The following is a 21,841-nucleotide window of genomic DNA, read 5'->3' as shown; positions in this document are numbered from 1 at the left end:
ACTCAGAGTTTGCACATATAGTAATGAACGTTGAATTAATTATTGCCACTCAAGAAGTGTTCCCGGAGTCCTTACACAGAGCTGTCTGAACATGTGAGCTCTGCTCAGCAGTAGCAAAAATGCAAATAGGAAGATAAGATATTATTAGGAAATGAGTAAAAATGAGGAAAATTCTTTACTCCATGGTACGTATGACTTCGACAGTTCTGATTGCCCACCCTCAAAAATGCTTTGTATGTCCCAAAAACACAGAGGACTTTCAGTGATACGAAACACCTTCCATGAGACAAGAAGCTAAATGGTTGTTGTGACATCTCAGCTTGGAAAAGGTGACTCAGGACATACGATTACAAAGGTCTGTGAGATCTCAAAAAAGTTAAATAGATGTTACTTGTTATCCTGCATGATATAACCAAGGGCCTGAACCCAAGTGCACATTCAGCAGAAAGAAACACTTTTCATGGAGTGTATCAAAGTGCCTGAATTGTGGAACCCCTTGTGAAATGATCTTCTAGCGATCAGCAGTAAATACAGGTTGGGAAGAGGATTTAACAGAGTTTTGGACAAACCAGTCAAAGGATGGTCCCTGTGCAGCTTCCATCTCAGAAAGGCCTCTGAGGTTTGCTGGAAGCTGCAGGGGTGTAGCTAAGGGGGGGACAGTTGCTGTTTGTCCATGTAAACATGCACTGTCTTGTTTTTACTTTCCGTTAGCGCTTGGTACTTGAGACAGGATACGGAGCTAGATGCACCTGTAGCCTGAACCAAGTGTTTTTGTGAGGGCTCTCCAGGGCTATATTAATGCAGCCTGAAGTGTCAGACAACATCCATGGCAACACTGCTCTAGACAAGAAGCTCTGCAGAAAGAGGGCAGATTGAAATAATCTAAAAAGCATTGATATACCTTCCGAGGTACGTGCTTAAGTGAGAAGGGAATGGCACTGGAAACCAGCGGATCAAAACTGGTGTTTTGTAAATCATTGGTGGACATAATTAATGGATACGCTTGTGCCATCCATAGCCCTTGGCTGGCAGTTTGTGTAAAGGAAGCTCTTGAGAGTGAAAGGGCCAGATGATATATTAATGAAGGGAGGGAGATAAAATACGGTGCTTGCAATTTCACCATCTCCTGGGATCTCAGGACCCTGTAATGCCAACACACCAACCACCACGTGACTGGGTGTTCTGGGAAGACAGTCATGATCCTGAACGTGGTTTGACCTGCCGAGAGCAGCGGTGTGGGAAGCTACCAGAGCTGCCACTGACTTCACCTAAATCTTCCACAGCCCTTTGGCGTGAGAGATATGGATGCTGTCTCTTCTTTCTTTCTCCTTTTCTTCCCCCCTCTCACTTCTTTTCCTTCCTATCTCTTTCTTCCTTCTGTTTAATGCAAGCCTGGCATAGTGAGGCCCTTTCGCAGCACTGCTGCGATCCCGTGACCGGCGAGGCAGGGAGAAGCTGTGCCCTGTGCCACCTGACAGGAGTTACCAGGTGTTGGAGTGGCTGATAACAGCCGCTTTCCTTGCCTGTTTTCCACGGTAATGAAGTTGCAAGCATCAGTAGCAGAAGCTGCTTTATCTGTCTCTGCACTTCTTTTCTTTTTGCTGTTACTTTTTTTTTCTGCAGAAATTAGGACTGGACTCCAGGACTACTCTAGATTATCTCACCTGTTTCTCTGCAGAATATCTGTCACCACATTTAATAACATCCAAAGATTGTCCTTCTAAGAAAATCCCATTCGCTAACAGAGATGGAGATAAGGCACATTGGTGAAGCTCGAAGACTTAATTGTTTATATTTGAAATTCTTTATTTTTCTGTACTGTTCTTAACTTTTATCCTATATCTTTAATGAAAGGTTATAAAGATGTTTAAATCATTAGGGTTGCCATGGAGCTGAGCAGCCCGGGTCTGCGCTCTCAGCTCAAACCAAGTTTGACTGTTCAGCATTACAGACAGGGTCATGTTAACACCTTAGCCTCCAACTCTTCGTGCTCTATTTTATTAACGTGAGTGAGCCAAGCTGTTGGATGCTTTTTCCCCTGGAGCCACAGGCTGTGCTGCTGGAGGGCAGAATGACGCTCTGGGTCACTGGTGGATACTGGTATATGAACAGGGTACTTCGACTCCCTCAGGATCAAGCAGATGACATTACAGCTGTTGGATTCAGGTCGCATTTCACCACCTTTTCTGTACAGCTACGAGAGCAAGATGCATGCTTTTATTAAGTGAATATGGGGATTATTGAGTAAACACAAGACTTTCTTATCTAGGGCTCTGATTACAAACCTGCAATATTTCTGTCATAAATTGACCTGGAAGACTTCTCTCAGTGAAGCATTAGCATTAGATGATGACAGACTTTGGAGTGTTTGTGTTTGACAGGGGATGGTGTGGAAGGAAACCAGGCACGCTGGATTAAAGACTGAAGCTAGCCAGGGTGGAAGAGGAAAGCTAAAAAAAAAAAACCTGAAATGGGACAAGAACCATTTATCAGAGACAACAGACGTTCACCCTCTGCAGCAGGCATTACTGCTCCTGAGGTGTTGACACAGGAGACAGGAGGCGGTGCCTGGACCTAGTTTAAGAGATAAAATACTGAGATATGGATATGATCTTTAAAATGTGCTGGGACATGTTTATTTTGTGCATCTGGTGAGGAACACCCTATTGTTCTTTTTCTGAAATACCCCCAGTAACAAACATTAGCATATTAGTGACATTCACTGTTTGAGTGAGGAGATAATTATTTTCTTGAAACTGGACATTTGGAATGTCCTCTGGCTGTGCACTCTTAGGTTATCATCAAGGCTGTATGGTTAGAAGAGCACCATTTGCACTATGTCTTGTTACTACGTAGTAAGTTAACTTTGGTATCTAAAAGAGAATTTTATTCTGCGTTTAATCTCCTTTCAATATTTCAGTGCAGCATATGCTCACCTTTTTCTAAACTTTTATTGCAATACTAGGAAAGTTTAAAATTTAAATCGAGGCTTTAACTTTAATTCTGTTCCTTGAGCCGTGGTGTATTATAAGTAGGTGGTGGTATATTTGAGCAATCTTTTTGGCAATACCTTGCTGACCAAGACTGAGATTTATGCAAGTGGTTTTATCTCAGATTTGTGATTCATAATGTATCTTGTTCTAAAAAGGTTAAATAAAAGAAATATAACTTCTATAGAACATAGGCTATAAACAGATTCTGAAATGAATCAGTGATTTGTAGGTTAATATTTGGATTTTTAACTTCAGTGCCACACTTTTAATATATTTCAGGCTTCTTGATCCAAAGCTTACTTTATATTCTGACGGTGTGCAATTGTTTGCTGTAATCTCAAGAGAAGATAAGCATGACATCTGGTTCACACCTGTGGTTTTAGGGATAAGAGCATAGCTGCTTTATGTATTATTCAGGGCACTCTGTTGAAACTGCAAGGAATTTGACTCTTTGAGGCCCTTTGTCCCTAGGTTTTATACTTGCTGAAAGTAAACATGAAATATAGGAGTCTTCTCTCAGTAGGTATTGAATAGACTATTTATTCCAACCTATGCCTGCTGCCAGAAGGGAAATTAGTTATGCAGGTTAATTATCAGATTTATGATAAAGACTTTACTTGTGCAACTCCCGTATTTCAAAAGTTCCATTGAGGCATTTCATGCTGTGACAGAACAACGCCAGGAGAGGTGAATGTACCGGTAACACGTACAACGGTGTGGTTTTGTATCGCAGGTGATGCCTCCGCTGCCCACCGCAGCCCCAGCCCTGGCCCCAGGCAGTGTGGGACATGCTCTCCATGTTATGTGAGAGGGAGAGGCTGCACCATTTTGCAGCATTTCCAGTTTCCATTCATTGCAGGCACAAACCGAGGGTCTGGGCTGGTGGAGACGGCAGTGGCGTGAGCAAGAATTAATTTGGTTGGGCACTTCTAGGGCCAAAGGCACCCACAGTCTGGAGAAAAGCCAGCCGCTGTCATACTGAAAACCAGAACTTAGATGGTGCCCATTACCCAGGTGAATTGTTCCAATGTGAGATGCTTAGGCAGAAGAGGTGCTTTCAGGAATACACAGGTGTGAGCCAGGGTGGAAATGCGACTCTGGCTTGAGACTCGTTTCTATTAATAAAATGCAGAGTAGAGGGAAGGGATGGAGCTGGCAGAGCCTGGCTGAGCAGGGGCACAACTGTGCGTGCCTCCCACAGGGAGTGTGTACTGAAACTGTACTGAATCAAAGCCTGTCAAATTTGGATTCAAATGCCAATCTGTTGTCACTATTATGTTCATCAGGCGTCCAAAGAAGTTCAATGTGCTTTTCTTTCAACATCAAGGAGCCCTTAAAAAATTGGAGGTGTTAAAGCTGAGAGGTTGTTTTACTCACATTCTATAAGGTGATGCCACGAGCGAGCAGCAGAGTCAGATGCAGCAGGGGAGTCTCGACACGGCATCTGCAGACAGGTACCAGCGTGGGAGGGGGTGAGAGTTAGATTTGTTTCTGTTTCACAGCCATGGAAGAATAACTTTGACATTTAGCAAAGAACCACTACAGAATGTGTTTGCAAATGGGTTTGCAGATGTGACAGTGGACAAGGTTTTAACTTTAAAAGGCTGCACAATTTCTAGCACTTTAACCTTTCCATCAGTTTCGCTGGTTACTTGAATATTTTGCTTCTTGCTGTGCGGAATCATAGAATCAGTTAGGTTGGAAAAGACCCTTGGGATCATCGAGTCCAACCATCAGCCTCACTCTACAAAGTTCTCCCCTGCACCATATCCCCTAACACCACATCTAACAAGTCTTAAACACATTCGGGGATGGTGACTCCACCACCTCCCTGGGCAGCCTATTCCAGTGTCTGACCACTCTTTCTGTGAAGAATTTTTTCCTAATGTCCAGCCCAAACCTACCCTGCTGCAGCTTGACCCCATTCCCTCTTGTTCTATCACTAATTACCTGAGAGATGAGTCCAGCACTAACCTCTCTACAATGTCCTTTCAAGTAGTTGTAGAGAGTGATGAGGTCTCCCCTCAGCCTCCTCTTCCTCAAACTGAACAGTCCCAGCTCCTTCAATCGCTCCTTATAAGATTTATTCTCCAGGCCCTTCACCAGCTTCGTTGCCCTCCTCCGCACTCGCTCCAGCACCTCGATATCTCTCTCACATTGAGGTGCCCAAAACTGGACACAATACTCAAGGTGTGGCCTCACCAGTGCTGAGTACAGGGGGACAATCACCTCCCTCCTTCTGCTGGTCACACTATTTCTAATACAAGCCAGGATGGCATTGGCTTTCTTGGCCACCTGGGCACACTGCGGGCTCATGTTCAGCCGCTTGTCGATTAGAACCACCAGGTCCTTTTCTGCCAGGCAGCTCTCCAGCCACACTGCCCCAAGCCTGTAGTGATGCACGGGGTTGTTGTGGCCCAAGTGCAGGACCCGGCACTTGGCCTTGTTGAAGCACATTCTGTTAGCGTTGGCCCATCGGTCCAATCTATCCAAGTCTCTCTGTAGAACCTCCCTATCCTCATGCAGATCAACACTCCCACTTAACTTGGTGTCATCTGCAAACTTGCTGATGATACACTCTGTGTCCTTATCAAGATCATCAATGAAGACATTAAACAGAAATGGTCCCAGTCCAGTTCTTTTTGATTTGTTAGTGTTGATACAGAATCATGTCCTTAACAAGCTGATGCCATTAAGGTGGTGTGTTCAGCCACTCTCTGTGTGCGTGTCTGTACACGAAGTTGCTCAGACAAGACGTTTGCAAATTTCTTAACACCACGCTTCAGATGTGTACAGACGTCTCTTTCTCCTCCAGTAAAACAGTCAGAGGATAAGGGTAAAGAAAGCTAGAAAATTAGAGACAGAGTAGAGAGATATTACATGCAGGGTCTTCCAGGAGACTGGGGAATTTGGGTAGGCACGCCGTGGTGGGGAAAGATTTCAATTTTACGCATTTTCAAGAGATCTTGAGTTTTAGAAAGGGTATTGTGTACTCGCTCCTTGCATATTAAGCACTTTTGAGAAACTTGAAGTAACACACCCACATTAAGCAGTTGCATTGGAAAAATCCCTCTTATGTTCAAGCAGAAAGTCTGTGGCAGAACTAGTGCCGTCCCCGCAGTGCAGGGCTGTCCCACCTTCCTCCAGTAATCTGCAAGGTGCTACTGAGTCCTCTGATGCTGAGCACCCTGCTTGTTTTATCTTTGGGATTACAATGCTGCCTTAGATAGAGGTGTATTCTGCAAAATATGGGAAAGCCCATATTATTTTTGCCCTCTGTTATGAAGCCCTTGAAGTAAGCTCTTCTCACGGGCTGGTTCTGCTGTAATTGCCCATATACTTTACAGTTCATAAATAAAAATAACTCTGCAAGTGTACAGCCCGGAGGATTTCACATCCCCTCAGAGACAGGAATGGCCTTTCGCCCAGCAAAACGCTTCTGAAAACGTGCCCCATCTGCTGCATGGCTTTGAATCCAGAGATGCAACAAAACTATAAATATCTCAAAATTTGTTCTGAGGCATTTTGAAGATCATTAAACCTCGTTGAAGAGCTCGCCTTCTCCCATTTTAAAAAAAGGAAAAAAACAAAACAAAACAAACCCACAAAAACCCAAATAAACCACACAGGGCGTTCTGAATTCCACAGTACAAAAAGAATAATTTGCGCTAAGATGTGAGCTCTCAGAGGAATGAATACTTGTGCTAGTGTATCTTTAAAGTGAATGGTATATGAAATTGTATTAATCACACATGCTAGGAAAAGTGTGCTTTTGTAGGGTTTATTTTTAAAGTGCAGCTCCGCTCTTTTCCCCGAAGAGCACTGGAGTGTTTTTGCTAGGAAATCCCGGCAGTTCTTTCCATTCTGGCAGCACTTCTTGATGTTTAAGAAAGTAAATGGATTCTATAAAGACAAGCTAAAGTATGGACAGTTTGGGTATTTTGAAGTTTAAAACTCTTTCTTCAGTAGTTTAGTTCTTCTTGTGGGAAGACCATGGGAAACAGATGAAGATGACATCTGAAGCAGTCACTTTTGGGTTGAGTTCAGAGCTATTCTGTTCATGCAGTCAGTCCATCCAGCTTGGGTTTAGTTGCTGTGGTGTTTGGTGCTTAGCCACTTCGTAAATTGCCTGTTTCAGTTTTTCACCCCTGCCAGCAGCTAAGTATTGCTTCTAATTTTTCTGTTTGGACAGTTTTAGAAAGCAAAGTTTGTCTTTCGTTGAAATGGGAGTCTCAGCATCGCTTGTTCCCACACGCGTGGGCTTGCCGTCTTCTTTGGGATATGCCACGCTTAGACAAAGCCACTGCAGGTGAGACTCAGAACTACTCGATAAAGAAATCAAAAAGTCTCTGGCAGAGTCAGAGTCTGGTAGCAGAGCTAAAGACCAGTGGAAGACCCCAGCTGACCTCCAGGAGCCGGGGAAGATGCCCTCCAGGGGTATGTGAATGCAGTGCCGCGCAATAAGCATCTGCCCTGAACTCCTGCGACATCAGCTCTGTGTCAGATATGAGCTGTTTAGAAGTCGGTACCACTATTAAGAGGCAATGTACTGTCTCCATGAGGTACTTGTGTGACTCTTCCTTATTGCAATATCGAGCAAATGAACAGCAACCCCACAGTTTTTTCAAATGGTAGTTTATCTTACATGTTTTTCAATTGCTTGTCATTCTTCCCATCTATTCCCAATCTTTGATAATTTTCTTCAAAAATCATCCAGTTAAAGGAGGGATGGGTAATGCCCAGAAATGGGCAGTGATTTATGCAAGACAGCAGAAATTCTCTAGTAGTCTGGGAAGATGAGCCTTTGCTGTCCAAGGACTAGTGGGTTGCTGCTTCTTCTCAAGTTACCAGAAGGCCTGATATAAGGAATGCTCCTACTTTTACCCAAAAATCAGAATACTGAGCAATTTGTCTCTCATTTGGTTTTATGGGTTTCTTAATCTTTTCAGGAGGGAAGGAGCTTAGCATTTTCAAGGTTTTTTCTCACAGACATGAAGGCAGCAGCCACAGTGATTTTTAAAATTGCAGTGAAGGTCCTCCTGGAATCACTTCATTCCAGATCCTTGGGCTTTAAGTGAAATACCGTATGTCAGGAACCCTCTGATGGAGGAGTATGAATAAGCAGTACTGTGTGGTGTAATCTTTTATCCTTCTTTTTATTTTTACCTCCTCTTCTCCTTGGATCTCTTCCATCCCTTGGACATGTGGTTCTCATCCTTTTTATGAGCTGACTGAGCACCCTATTGTACACTTACCACCCACGTTTCCAGAAAAAGAGCCTTCTAAATTTGTGAGTCTAACAAGATGCTGTGATGTATCTGGATACACAGGTATAATTACCACAGGATGAAGATGGTTAAACATTTTTAGAAGAGGAGAGGAGGAGGAAAGGTTCAAAAAAGCCTCCTGCTCATTATGCTTCGATTCTTGTTTACATCTTAGTATTAAAGTGTTAGTATTATAATTTCCTGTGTTTGGAAGGAGGTCAGACACGAAACAACATTTGTAACAAGGAAGAGGATCAGAAATGAGAGGCACTGCATGGGGAGGTAATAGCCACAGCTCTATAATTCAGGGGTCTTGTGTGTTGTGAAAGAGAAGACTTACTGCTGATTTTTTGTTGGTTTTGAATGATTTATAACATTTTACTTGTGGCGGAGTGTTGCAATCTATGTTGTCATGGAAATTCTATTGAATTTATAGTTCCATTTATCCAAAACGATTTTCCAGACTTCATTTCATGGTGAATCATATGGCTGTTACTTGGGGTACAAAGCAATTGCAAAAAAGTTTCATGTTACGGAAAGCATAAACACTGAAACCGTTATTTTCATATTATGGAAATACAAATGAATGCGACATACAGATTTTTAGCATCAAATATGCCTTCATCGTGTAATGACTCTGTGTACATACATGAGATGGATTTTCTTGTTTGGGAGGGGAGCGGGCCTGAGGGGTATTTATTTCTGGCAGTAGAAATCAGGGAGGTTTCTGTCTTGCCAAGGTACTTCTCTCTTAACATTCAGGACTTAACACTCAAGGTCCTGAGTGCTATGGCTGCGATCCAGCAATGCATTGAAGCCCAGGGCAATCCTATGAGCATGGTGTTGCCTTGCTGTTCCTACTGGGCTCTTACTGGACCACTCACAGGTTTAAACGCTGTTAGAGGCAGAACATGCAACAACTACCAACTTTCAGGTTGAAAACAACTATGAAATCACTTAGCCTCCACTTACAGCATAGCTACACCTACTGCGTTGTTTGTAGATAACAAAGCAATAATTAATGCTTACTATTAAAAAAGATTAAAGGGAAATTTGCATGCCTTCTAAGGCATGCGAATGTCTAAATTGAGTTAAATTCTGTTATATCGTTTGTATGATCTTTGCTCTTCCTGTTGTTTCAACCCCTTCCATTTTTTTCAGCCTAGCATTGTATTCATTATCAAGTTGCAATTACTTTAGGGCAAAGACTCTGTCTGACTCTTTGTTTTGCAATTTACCCAGCACGCTTTTAGGCACTGTGAAATACTAAGTTATGACATTCAAAATACATCTCTGTACCTGCCTAACTATAGTTAAAAATTCACTGATGAATAATAGACTAGGCAGGAAAAACATGCCATTATCTGCTCCTGTTCAACTTTATCTTTAAAAGAATGCAGTATACTCTATGTTATTACATCAAGCTCTAGTAGGAGAATTGGAAAACATCACGATTCGCTCTTCCCCCCCGCCTTTTCTAAGCAGATTTAGAATATGTTATAAATGATAAGTTTCATGCTTTTTTTAAAGAGAATATAATGAGGAGTCAAACATCAGACTTCATTGTCCCAGTGTACATCTCACACTCCAGTAAACACACAGACTGCAGGACAGTTATTCTGAATTTTCAGTGCTGCAGTGAAGATTACATTATGTCTGTAGAAAATTTTTATTCCAGCCAAACGGATCACATCATCCAGTTTGCTAGAAATCTATGCACATATTTTAAAGCAGAAGTAAGTTACATACGGGCTTTCAATTAAGAAAAATCATGTATGATTCATAATCTTAGCACAGAATTTGTTTTTGTGCGAGAGGTTTTAAATCCAGCCATAAAAGTGGCTGAGAATAATTTATTCTTACAATATAAGCAGCAAAGGTACTAATTAAGAATTAGTATATTCAGTGATTAACTCCATCGTTTAAAGCAAACATTTCAAAATTTTTGTTTTGCCGCTCTGCAGATTTGCAATCTACCTGCGATGCCTGAGTGTTTTGCTCCTTTGAAAATACTGTCTCTAAAGCAGTACACAATAAACCACATATCTGTTGCCTCTGCATCTTCCTGCCTGATTCATCAAAAAATTGGCTGCCTATAAAACCTTTTTTTTTTTCTCTTTAGCTTTAAATTGCATGGTAGTCCTTGGATTGTTGGAAGGAAACGAGCGGAAAGCTAATTCTGATGATCTTTTCCCTTCCACCAGAATTCCTGATACTATTGAATATTCTGTACTCCACATCTGTGAAAGCACAATGAGCCTTTGTTCATTTTTTAATCTGAAGAGAAATCTGCTGTAGGAGGTTGCACAGGGTGATAACAGTCCAATTTAAAAGTCTCAATTATTTATTTTTAAAATACTTGGCATCTGTCTATGGAAAATGTACTTGCTTGGTTTCCAGTCTCTTAGAATTGCTTTGAACTCGCTTACATCTTCTGGGATCTATCAAATGCTCATTGTGGCTTTTCTCTCATAAGTGCTGAATGAGTTTAGCCATGATAGTCTGTATTGGATGTAAACTTTCTGTCTTGGTAGTGGGGTAATAAGAGCAAAAAGATGTCATGCACAGGAATGGTGATTTCTGTCTGGATGTCTCTCTTGCCAAGCAGAGGAGGAGCATCCGAGCAGAGAGCTGGGGCCTTTTATTTGTGGCAGGGAGAAGCCATTCATTTGAATCAGGCTCAGTTTTTGCAAGCCAGTGACATTTCATAAAGAGGGTTTAGTCATTCAGCGGCAATTGGACTTAATAAAATCATAACTGATCTCTGGTGGGCAATATTTCTCAGTAATACACACGCACTTTTTGGACAGCTTGTCCTTACAAGATGAGCGTGGTGGCAGCCCAGATTTGAGTCAAAATCTCTTAAGCACAGAGCAGGGCCTGATCTTTTGTCAGCTCTGGAGAACACCAGATTTCTGTAGAGGTTGGAAGAATGCAGCTGAAGAAAGGTGTTTCTGCAGAGAGTAGGTTGAGCCCCGAGGAAGAGGGGATTGCCTGCCCCACGTCGTGGTGGAGGGTGTTGAGGGTGGTAGGAGCATGGAGGCAGAGACCCTCCACGCTGGGGAATTCCTCGGGTCTTGGTGATGTATTAATTTGCGTAAGCATTGTCAGCTGGAAAAAGGCCCGGAGTGCTTGGAAACTGTAATGGTTGGGCACTGAAGCTTCCTGGGCAGAAGAGACTAGAAAACATGACATGGTTTTATAGGGTGACTGGCAATTATCTCCTGGGTTATGGCAGAATGAGTGTTTTCTCTCTAATCCTCTGTTTTAAGGCACTTGTAACATTCTGAAGATTTTCCCTTTCAGTGAGATTTTTTCAGGCTTAATCTGTTCTGTACAACAAATCTCTCTCAAGTTTGAGTGAAAACAATTCTACTCTTTTAGAGTGTGAAGAGTGTCAAAGCATAAATTTTTTCCATTAAAAGCAAGCTCTTGCCCTCTCCCTGCCTTGGTAAAGCTCCGTAGCTGCAGTAGTTGTTGGTAGCATTTTAGGATGGAGTGAGTCTTCCTGCAAGAAATTGCCTTTGCGTTGCTAGGGACGGTTTGTTCCAGCTTAGCCTTATCAAAATACTGAAAATTTCAAGTTGCTTGGACGCTACATGCTTTTTTTATAACAGGTCTTTACAAGGTACATGCTAGCATACTGCTGTGTTGCACACCTGAGATTAAGGAAGTCCGTGTAAGCCTTTCCCAGCCTTGTTAGTTGTAATGGGGCTAGATGTGAGAGACACATAAATCTAGCGTATTGTGCCATAGAGAACAGGACTCTCAAGTCCTCTGGGACCTATGCCACCAGGACGGCTATTTGGAGCACTTTCAGCAGGGATGTGCGGTACAGAGCATTCTGACTGCAGACAGTTAGTGTTACACTATAGAAACTACAAAGGGTATTCCGGGCTTTCCCAGTGCTAAGGCATTCAGAGCCTTTAAAAATTTATATATTTTTTTTAAATTTTGGAAAATAGAAGCCGTTGCGAAATCACAAGTGATGATGTACGAGAAAATGGTGGTTTACGATGCTGAGGTCAGGCAGTGCCACAGTTCAGGTTGGATGTGCAAGCTTGGATGATGCTCCCTTCTGCATTTCACAAATATCATAATAAGATGCAAATTTTCTTTAGCTTAAATGCCCCTTTGTTGCATTCTGTACTACTGCTTTGTATGTACCCAGCAGAGACTATAGAAGGCATTTATATGCAAAATGCGCCATATATTGTATATACTAATTATATAATAAGGAGTAATAATGGAAATTTTCTGGCATGTTTAGGCCACTTAAGTATGCGGTGAAATTAATTTTATGGTTAACTGTCTTATTCCTGATTTGTACATAAAGAACATTATGCCATCCGTAGAAAATATTAAATTAAATATCTACTGATAAATGTATTCAAGATTATGTATATTATGTATAAAAGAACAAAAATACATTAGATACATTTACATTTTATTGTAAATTGCAGGGAAACAGGTGAGCGTTTATTATGGAAGAGAACAATATGTGATCACATAATTAGAAAATTGTCATAATACTAATGCTCAGCGGTGTACAGGTGTGGTTTTATGATCAGCCTGAACCATGCAGCTTCGAGGCTGTAACTTTACCATCTTCTTAACATTGTTTTTGCAGTTTATGCGTGTGTAAATTGTATAAGAGCAATTCCTGGGAGATTCTGCTCCTAAAATGTTCATTCTAGCTGTATGAACACATAAGGAAGCTACTGTATGACAGATGACGATAATTTTTCATACAAGACAGTTCCCCTTGACTTGATGGATGCAGAGAGAGGAACCACGCTCTCTGGAAAAACACCAGGGAGCGGTGGGAAAACGTTTCAATGTGTATGGTAATCAAGGCAGAGTGTGGTTCTTGATTAGTCTGTGAAATTGCACTGCTGAGACGAGGGATCTGAATTAAGCACTTTTTTTACCAAAGCCCTTTGCACTGCTATCCAAAAGTGTATTGTGAAAATTAATTTCCTTAAAATGCCGTGAGCAAAATTGATCCAAAATGATTTTGGCATATGCGGAACTCACTCAGTGATACTTTTCTTCATAAGCTCCTATGAGGACTATATAGTGAAATGTTTTATATAAGGTATACCTAATTTTAGGCTTCATTTAAAGTAGAGTAAAAAGTAATTTGTGAGTGTTTTGTGAGCTTTGTCTGTGCTGGCTAAATTGAAGTTTAAGCAGTTCTACCGGAAACAAACTGTTTCTAATTTCTACATCGATGAGTGACTGTACCTCAGTCTACGTTTGTTCAAAGCATGAGTTGTCAGAACCTGGAGGCACCACCAACTTTGTGAGATATTGCCAGCATCTCTGTATGTGCTGTGAATACATTAGGAATAGGAAGGCCAAAATAGGGGAAGAAAATTGCTTTCAAATTTTATGAAGCTAGAGTGAGTACCAGACAATTTTTTTCATTTTTTGTGAGCCATTTGGACTGTGGTCTTATTTTATCCTCCTGCTGAAAAAAGTACCCCTACCTCTGGAGAGACTGATCTTCATCTTGGCCTTTTCTCTATATGGTGATGTTTTATTAGAGGTATAGGTACTTTGCCAGTATTATATATTACAGCCAATACATACAGTCAGAAGCCTGGGAATCAGTAAATACGAGCAGGAACACATCTGAGCAAGATAAAAAGGGTATCATCTCATCTGGCATTATACAAAACTTCAGGATACAGGAAAAATACTTGCATTTGTGAATAAGGTAGGGTGTCATGCAGCACAATCTTGGAAAAAGCCAAACAGCCCCAAACAAGTTATTGGTGCCAGCAGAGCATTTGCCTGGAGACAAATGAGCAGGAGGGAGCGATGGTCAGACCGGCAGTGTGTCAGGAGGCATGGTTAGTTAGACCTTAGTCTCTGTTTAACTATGTACGGAGTGGCTGTTTATCACCTAATAATGCTGTGAAAAGCCTGCATAGGTCAGGTACCGGGCGACGGGCAGCAGAGAAGCAGGAGTGACCGTGCAGGTTCAGGCAAGAGGCCAGTGGCAGAGAAGCCGCATGGGTCCATTCCTGTTTCATAGTCAGGAAATGATTTTTTTGCCAGAGTCAATGTGCACAGGTGAACAGTAGTAGTGTGCATAAGTAGTGCAGTAGTGTTGCCCCCACGGACACGCCAGGCTGGTTTGGATTTCAAAATCCATCTGGGAGGATCCCTCACTGGGGCCTAAGAGCAACTGCTGCGAAGCCCTGTTCTCGTGCTTGGCTGTTACCATTGGGCACGTGTTTTTAATTTGTTACGTGTAGAGCACGCATACAACAAATGTTACCAATCCTGAATTTACTCTGTGAAAATGTACACACCTGAATGGTATAATGTTGAGAAGGGAGCATTGCATGTTTTGGACGTAAACCAAATCCTTGGAGCAAGTCATGGCTGATACGGATGGGCTTCTTTGGGAACAGAGAGGTTGAAGAACTGCTGGGGAAGCAGCAGGGTGTTAGGAGGGCTGGCAGAAGTGGGCGCTCAGCTAATGCCGTAAATGGAATGAGAACCATAGAGGAAATTAAGAGCAGTAGTGCCCACGGGCCTCTGTGAGTTGCCCTTATTCATGGCATGTGCCTGGAGTAAAGCGGGATTGTTCAACAGCGGAGTGTATGGAGGAAGCTATTTCTCGGTTCTCTTGTATTTGTGTAACTCAGATGTTTGCTGCTTTGGGGTAATCATTGTTCTCACCTGCTTTCACTTTGGGTTTGCCTAATTATTAATATTTATTATTCTTCCTAAAATGACATCAAAATATCTGGTTTTGTCTCACATACTTTTTGCTGAGCACTAACGCTTTGGAAATAAAAGTCATGAAATTTAACTGAAGTCAGGGAGAAGTCTGACCCTAACTGATAGTTCTGGATATCAGAGGCTCATAAAAATGCATTGCTACAGAGACAGACTTTTATCTTACAAATTGCTTTAGGAGTAAAGGAATAACTCTAAACGTTGAAATCCTTTTCAAAAATTCTCTATGGTTTTTGAGATAAATATGTTTAGCGCATTTAGCAGAGCAGGAGATGAGCCTGCAATGAGCAAAGAAATGAAGAGATCCTGTCAGAAAGCACAAAGTTTACCATCTAAACAGACTGGCCATACTGTTTATTCTTGGGTTTGTTATTAAAATGCATTGCATTGACTCTGTTCCCTGGTTACTGTCCCAGTAGGGCAGTCATGCTATTAATCAAGATGCTAGTTAAACAATATTGTTCAGCAGAATTCCTTTATCTCAGGTTCATAATACTGGGTTTGCGTACGACGTGTATGCATTACCTCATTTGAAAGCTGTATGAATCAACACTAATGTGATTTTGTTGTTGTTTTTAATTTTTACAGATGCAGATTTACTTCTACAATCCTGATGACTTTGACAGTTTTGGAACAGCAGTACTAGAAAACAGGGTAGTAGGAGCCATGGCCGTGTTTTTTCAAGTAAGTTTAAACAAGGGCTATATCCATAAACCAAAGCATTCACCAAGTACTATTTAATTCATTGAATTGTTTCAAGCTTAATGGATGCATCTGTTTTCTTGTTCCCACCTGTCTAAGTGGAAGATATTTCATATTGTCTAAGTGTGATTTAAAATGTAAATAAGTATATTTAGAAACGTAATGAAAAATTTTGCATGAATTGTTTTGATTTTATAGCTACTTTACAGATGCAGATTGGAGAACACATTTATCATGGAACTTCCTTCACTGCTGAAGCACATTGCTGGGGTTCCTGGAATACTAACAAACCAACGTGAACTGGTTCTGCTTAGAGAAAACTTAAAATTCCAACATAGCTTGAGAGAAAATTAATCAATGAGTTCCATCAATCTTATCTTTAGCAGCTTCTTTCTAAATTGTCATAGTAACAAGTTCTTGAACAGATAGGTTTCCGAATGAGTGAATTTATGCATCCCCTTTTTTAAAATGCATCCTCGAGAGCGTGACTGCTCGGTTAGCTCATTTGTTGGTTCGACACCCTCGAGAACTGCGGTGCTGAGTAGCGACTGCTGCTTGTGATGGCTGGCGGGTCAAGCCACATGGCAGGCGGTGTTCAGCAATGTTGGGCTTTTTGTCATATTGCATCAGAAATGGAGTTTTTCCTTTGAGTCAAGGGTGGTTTGAATGGAGTGAGCTGGAGCGACTCCATACCACCACGCTGTCACAAGCAGAGAAGTGGCTAATGAAGATTTTGAAATATCTCAAGGTGTTCCTTTTTCAAAAGAGAAGAAAAAGGGGGAGGGAAGAGCAAGGGAATATGGTGGTCCTCTGTGAGGTTTCACGCTAGTTTTTACTGTGGAAGAAAATGATCTTACTGTTAATCTTTGTGAAGCCAGATAAAAAAGAATATACAAGTACCCATATGTAAATACCTCCCTTTTTCCTATGATGTTAGAGTGACAAGCCTGACTCTGCTGCTCAAATTAAGTAAGGTTGTCTTTTTCCATGTCACTGGTTTTGATCAAATGCTTTGATAAGGAGAAAAGGACAGATCCTTGTATTGCATAATTTGCCGTAACTCTGCTGACATCAGGCTAGTGGAAGTAGGCATGTTAAATTCATCACTGTTGAATTCTGAGCACTTCTGTGGCGTTTCGTGTTAGGGTAAAGTTGGTGGAGCTGTGATAATTTACAGTGGCATAGCAGGATGATTCCCCAGACTTCTTAATCTTGATGTGCTGTGGGGAGCATTGGGCAAATCGAATTTGGCCTTAGAAGGCAGAAGTTTAGAAACAGAACAACCAAAGGCGCTGTTACTTGATTTATACCGCAGTGAAGAGCTGCACGTTCTGTGCGTGTGCCGTGTCAGGAGGAGCATGTGTTACGCCAGGGTGTGCAAGACATGTTGTGGCATCATGCGTCTGGAATTTAATTGCTAAATTACCCTGATGTGGCTTCACATAAGCCACGTGAAGCACTGCCCCATGTCGCACCATCTCCTAGTCTGTATGTGACATTTATTCCATAAACCTTGTTTTTAGAGGATCTTAAAATTGTAGTGGGACTTTGTTTTGTATTCCCCACCTGCAAAGCCAGGTGCTGCACTTACTGCAAGTCCCACTTTGCACGATTCCGAGGGAGCCATTAAAGTCACTAAAAATAACCTAAAATAGTCTGTAATGCCATTAAAAAAAAAACTATCTTTGATTGTAAGAGACCTCAGGCTCTTTAAGACCGCAACCGAGTGTTGGGTCCCCTCAGGGAAGCAGAAATCTATATTTTTCATCATTTCTAGCCCTGCAGGCCGTAAGGACATTAGGCTGTAAAGTCTGGATGATGGTGCAGCTGGGCTCCTCTGCTCCAGGAGCCATGAAATCTGAAGCCATTACTGATAAACAGTCTCTGATCTCTTACAGAGAGTTGGGGGTAAGATAATTCTTTGGCAAAGTGACCCAGGGACAACCTGTTTTGTGGCTGCAAGGAAATAGTTTTCTCCTTTTTGGTATTTTTTTTCCTTGCCTTTGGGTTGAAATGATAAATCCGTGGCGTGCCATTGAGTTTCTGTGTGTATCAGGTCTTCCTTCTGGGTAGCCCAGCTCTGAGATGGAAAGCTGCCGAGGAAGATTTGTAGGGCCCAAAGTCCCCATTCTGGAAGGGCATGTGCTGAATTCTGGCCTGTGTAAGTGAACTCGAAGGACTTCAGTGCAGCAACTGCTATTTTGGCCATCTTGAGGGTTTTCCAGAGTTTGTCCTGTAGAGCCAGAGTTTGTGTACATGGGGTTATTAATTGCTGGTGCTAATCCTTTGCAGATCTGTACTGTGTTTGACCAAGGTGTCAGTTTAGTTCCTCAGCTGCGTATCGTGTGCTGGAGCTGGTGAACCACGTCTTGGAAAAACCTTTACAGACAGTTTTGTTCAGAAATACTTGGTGTTCCTTTAGCCTTGCTCCCCAGGGCACCATGCGGATAAGCTTGCCGTGGCTAGTATTTCATGCAACTAATTTAAAAGCTGTCTTTTAAAACTAATTTTTAGTAACTTTTGAATGAAATGTCCCTAAGATGTCCGTGGCCACATTTCGATTGGCAGCTTTGACTATTCAAGTATGAATTTTATAGTTTTCTGTTTTCCAGAGCTGTAGTCCCATCTGTAACTCATTTATTTAGAACACAGCTTTAAAAAATTGTAGCAATAGAGGTCATACTGTTTTTTACAAATACATTAGAAAACTGAATTGTGCATGCTTTTCTATGTAAATATTTTAACACAGAAATGATTGGATGGATTTGCCATTAAGTCAAGACTTGGATTTTTGCTAATGCGTTAATGCTGTGTTGGAATGAATGTGTATGGCACTGACTGAATTTATGGTCTGGCAGGTGTTTTTTGTTTGACTGATGTTCACAAATGTTCCTTTGAAAATCAGGTTCTCCAGTGAGTGAACGTTATACTGAACTATATAATTATTGGTGAAACATTAAATAATTAAGAACCCTCTTTCCTCCTTTTTAAATAATTTAACATGAACTATATAAGAATTTTCCTTATTGAATTCACTGTTTCAGGGGCAATTTCCAGGTAAAGTACATTGGTTCTGAACTTGGATAATTGAAGCACTTGGAACTTTTTTGTAATTGCTAATTGAATCTATGCTTTTCTCATGGCTTTCACTGTAAACTGTGTTGATGAATTCTATTTCTGTTTGCATGCTGCAGGTCAGTTGACCTGACAAATAAAAAAAAAAAATTTCTAGTTGAAATCGGGAAACAATTATTGCATATACAAACTGCTTTAATTGCTCATCTCTGTATTTCATTGTGGATAGACACTCAGAGGGTCGCACATGAAATAGCACTGTGGGGTGTTCTCAATTTGCAAATGAGATGAGCTGGCCTGAAGTCCCTAGCTGGGCTCTGAAAGCTGATTTTTGCATTGGAGCAGCAGTTGTAAAGTGAACAGGTATGTTGAGGAAAAGGGTCCCATGATACTTGGTCCCTTTTCTGATTGTAGCACCACTTCAAGCAGCGTGCCGGGGGCAAGCATCGTCCAGGGGAGTGACTGCTGAAAATTCCTGCAGGCTCTTCTTCTGTAGCTCTGTATTTGGGGCAGAATGAGGCGCCTTCCTTTGTAAAAACCAAACGGCAAACAAACAAAACGTTGCACCGTGCCGTGGTGTTTCTTTCAAGATCTCCCTTGTCCTCACTGAGGCCACAGTGAGTGTAATAGAGGAGCAAAGTGACTTAGGAATCTCAGATCTTTTTAGTTCAAATTATTTTAAAAGCTATTCAACTGGAACAAGGCGAGAAAGGAAAGAAGGGAACTCCAGCCTGCTGATGTCAGGTTTAGTGTTATTAAAGCCCATAAATGTGCTTCACTGTGGGTGAGGTAATCAATGGGAAAAATGGCTTTTTTCTTGAAGTGGGAATGTCTGTGGAAAAAAGTCAGGCTGTTTCAAGAGGGAGAGGGGGATCAGAGTATTAAACAGCAATGTGAGTCAAAAAGCTCGTGTTGTTTTGTTGTTAAAGAGAACTCACTAGTTACTTAGAAAAAATCCGAATCTTCTGGAGACAAATGAGGTAATGCCAATCATTTCTCTTTGTCTCCTGACACATTTTTCAGGAGAAAACAACATGACCATTCCTGTCAGTGCTGGGGTTACTTACTATTTCTCATAGTGAAGCTGGTGCTAGTGGGAGACATTTAACTTCACATACCCATTACCTTCCGCCAATATCCTCTTGGTCTGCAGTAAAGGCTTCTGGATTTGCAGGAACGGTGACAAGGCGGTGAGGGGACCTGTCTGCAGGGGCTCGCTGCTTTGGGGACCAGTTAACAGTTGCCTGTGGCTGCATGGTGAGACCCACTGATCTGCTGGAACATGTCACAGGTCCCAGTCCAGCAGGGCACTTCGGTCTCGATTTAAATGATCCTAACTGGAATAGTTAGTACAAGTGCTTTATTTCAGCCTGCATAAGGTTCGGCTTGAACTTAATGATATTCTGGCTCCAGGCCTTGGTTAATTGTCAGGCTGAACCGGTTTTGAAGCAAGACGAGGAGTGGAAGGGAAGGCCCAGATCTCTCACTGGTTCCTGGGTCATCCGTTCATACATATACACGTAATACATATTTACAAGTCGCATTTAAAATGAGTAGTTACTTGGATTAGATGCATTCAGACATATTGCACGGCTCTGTTTTAACCATCTAACAATATAATTCATTGCACACTTCACTACTTGCTTTATTAAAGCCAAACTTAAATGTGTTCAAAACAAACATATTGCTTTTGCATTTGAAATATTCATCTTTTGGGCCTGCGGTAGATTCATTACAGCAGAGAATACTTCATTCCTTGATTACTGCTGTGAAAAGACACAATACTGATTCCCTAAGCACTCATCAAATATTCGATAGCTCAGAAATTCAGGAGGAGGTGATGGAATTCTTGTTCCTACAGGGAAGGCATATAAATCTATTTTATTATTTGCAAAGAAAACCATCAGTGATTAGTTACTGTATCTCAGGTACTCAAACAAATCATCTCTAAAGAAGTTAAAGTAAAAATGAATTTTAAAATAACTTTTAGCAATGCTTTCATCATTAAAATTATCTTCATAATGATGAGTGATGTCGATACCTTGATCACTCAAGAGCTTTAGCAGGGCAGGGCTAGATTTTTAAAGGTAATTAGGTACTTGGCAGCAAATATGTAACTAACAGTATTTTCAAAAGTACCTTGGATGAAAATCAAGGGTTTTACAGGTCTTCTGCTGGGATGCCATTCTTAATTTTCTTTTCCAATACTAATATTTTTTTTAAGGTTGTTGGAAAAAATAGTGTAGCACTTTTAACTTTTGTTTAAGTATCTTTATATAAGTAACTTTGTGTTTAAGTATCTTTATATTTACTTCAAACTCAAGTATGCAGAAATTTGTTCTTCAGTAAAAGAAATAGTAATTGTGGCCTTACTTTTTGTAAGATTTTTTTGGTAGTCGTTCTTGGTATGCTTCATGAAGGCAATCAGTAACTCACTTTTCACAGGGACCTAAATGAGCTAAATACAGAATAAATCAGTGGAACACCATCAAAGCCACTGAATATTTGGCACAAATGTGCTTTTTTCAATGTGTGTTTCTCAAATAACAGAATTCAGCTTTTTACGTCCCTAGAAGCCTTTATCTTCCCTTTCATTAACTGTTTCATGCATTTGCCATCATAAACAAATAAATTCAGTGAATAAGTGCTTTAAATACAGTAGCTGTTGAGAAAACCGTATCTGCTAGGAGACCAGATTCCCACGTCCCCCTCTCAATTCCTGGCAATTCCCTAATTTTTGAAAGTCTGTGCAAAACCAGCTTGATTCTAAAATGAGACTGGAGAGGGATGTGTGCGCTTTTCCTGAAACATTACATCCACCTACATGAAACGTAATCAGTGCCTCGGTGTTTAGGCGATATCTTAAAGGTGATTTGCAGCAGTTCAGATAACATGTAGCATCATTAACATGCAGGGCATCATCCAGACTCATTGAGAGGCTTTTCATTTATTTTAATAGACTTCAGATACATGTAAAGACCTTAAAATTAAATTACAGTATTAATTCTTTTAATGGTTACATTAAAACCCGTGGTGTTTTATTAATAG

The 21,841-nt window shown here is 41.2% G+C and overlaps 1 protein-coding gene across 1 annotated transcript in view; it reads left to right on the top strand.

Moving 5' to 3' along the window:
- The window catches only part of PTPRG (protein tyrosine phosphatase receptor type G), a 410,943-nt gene that overhangs the window by 255,919 nt on the left and 133,183 nt on the right, over positions 1–21,841 (top strand). The window contains exon 5 of the mRNA XM_063347764.1: positions 15,605–15,700. Within this exon, the coding sequence (XP_063203834.1) occupies positions 15,605–15,700 (96 nt within the window). The remainder of the gene's footprint in view (positions 1–15,604; positions 15,701–21,841) is intronic.

This window comes from Chroicocephalus ridibundus, chromosome 10, assembly GCF_963924245.1.
Source record: "Chroicocephalus ridibundus chromosome 10, bChrRid1.1, whole genome shotgun sequence".
Classification (NCBI taxonomy): Eukaryota; Metazoa; Chordata; class Aves; order Charadriiformes; family Laridae; genus Chroicocephalus; species Chroicocephalus ridibundus.
This window is presented reverse-complemented; position numbering and strand designations above follow the sequence as displayed.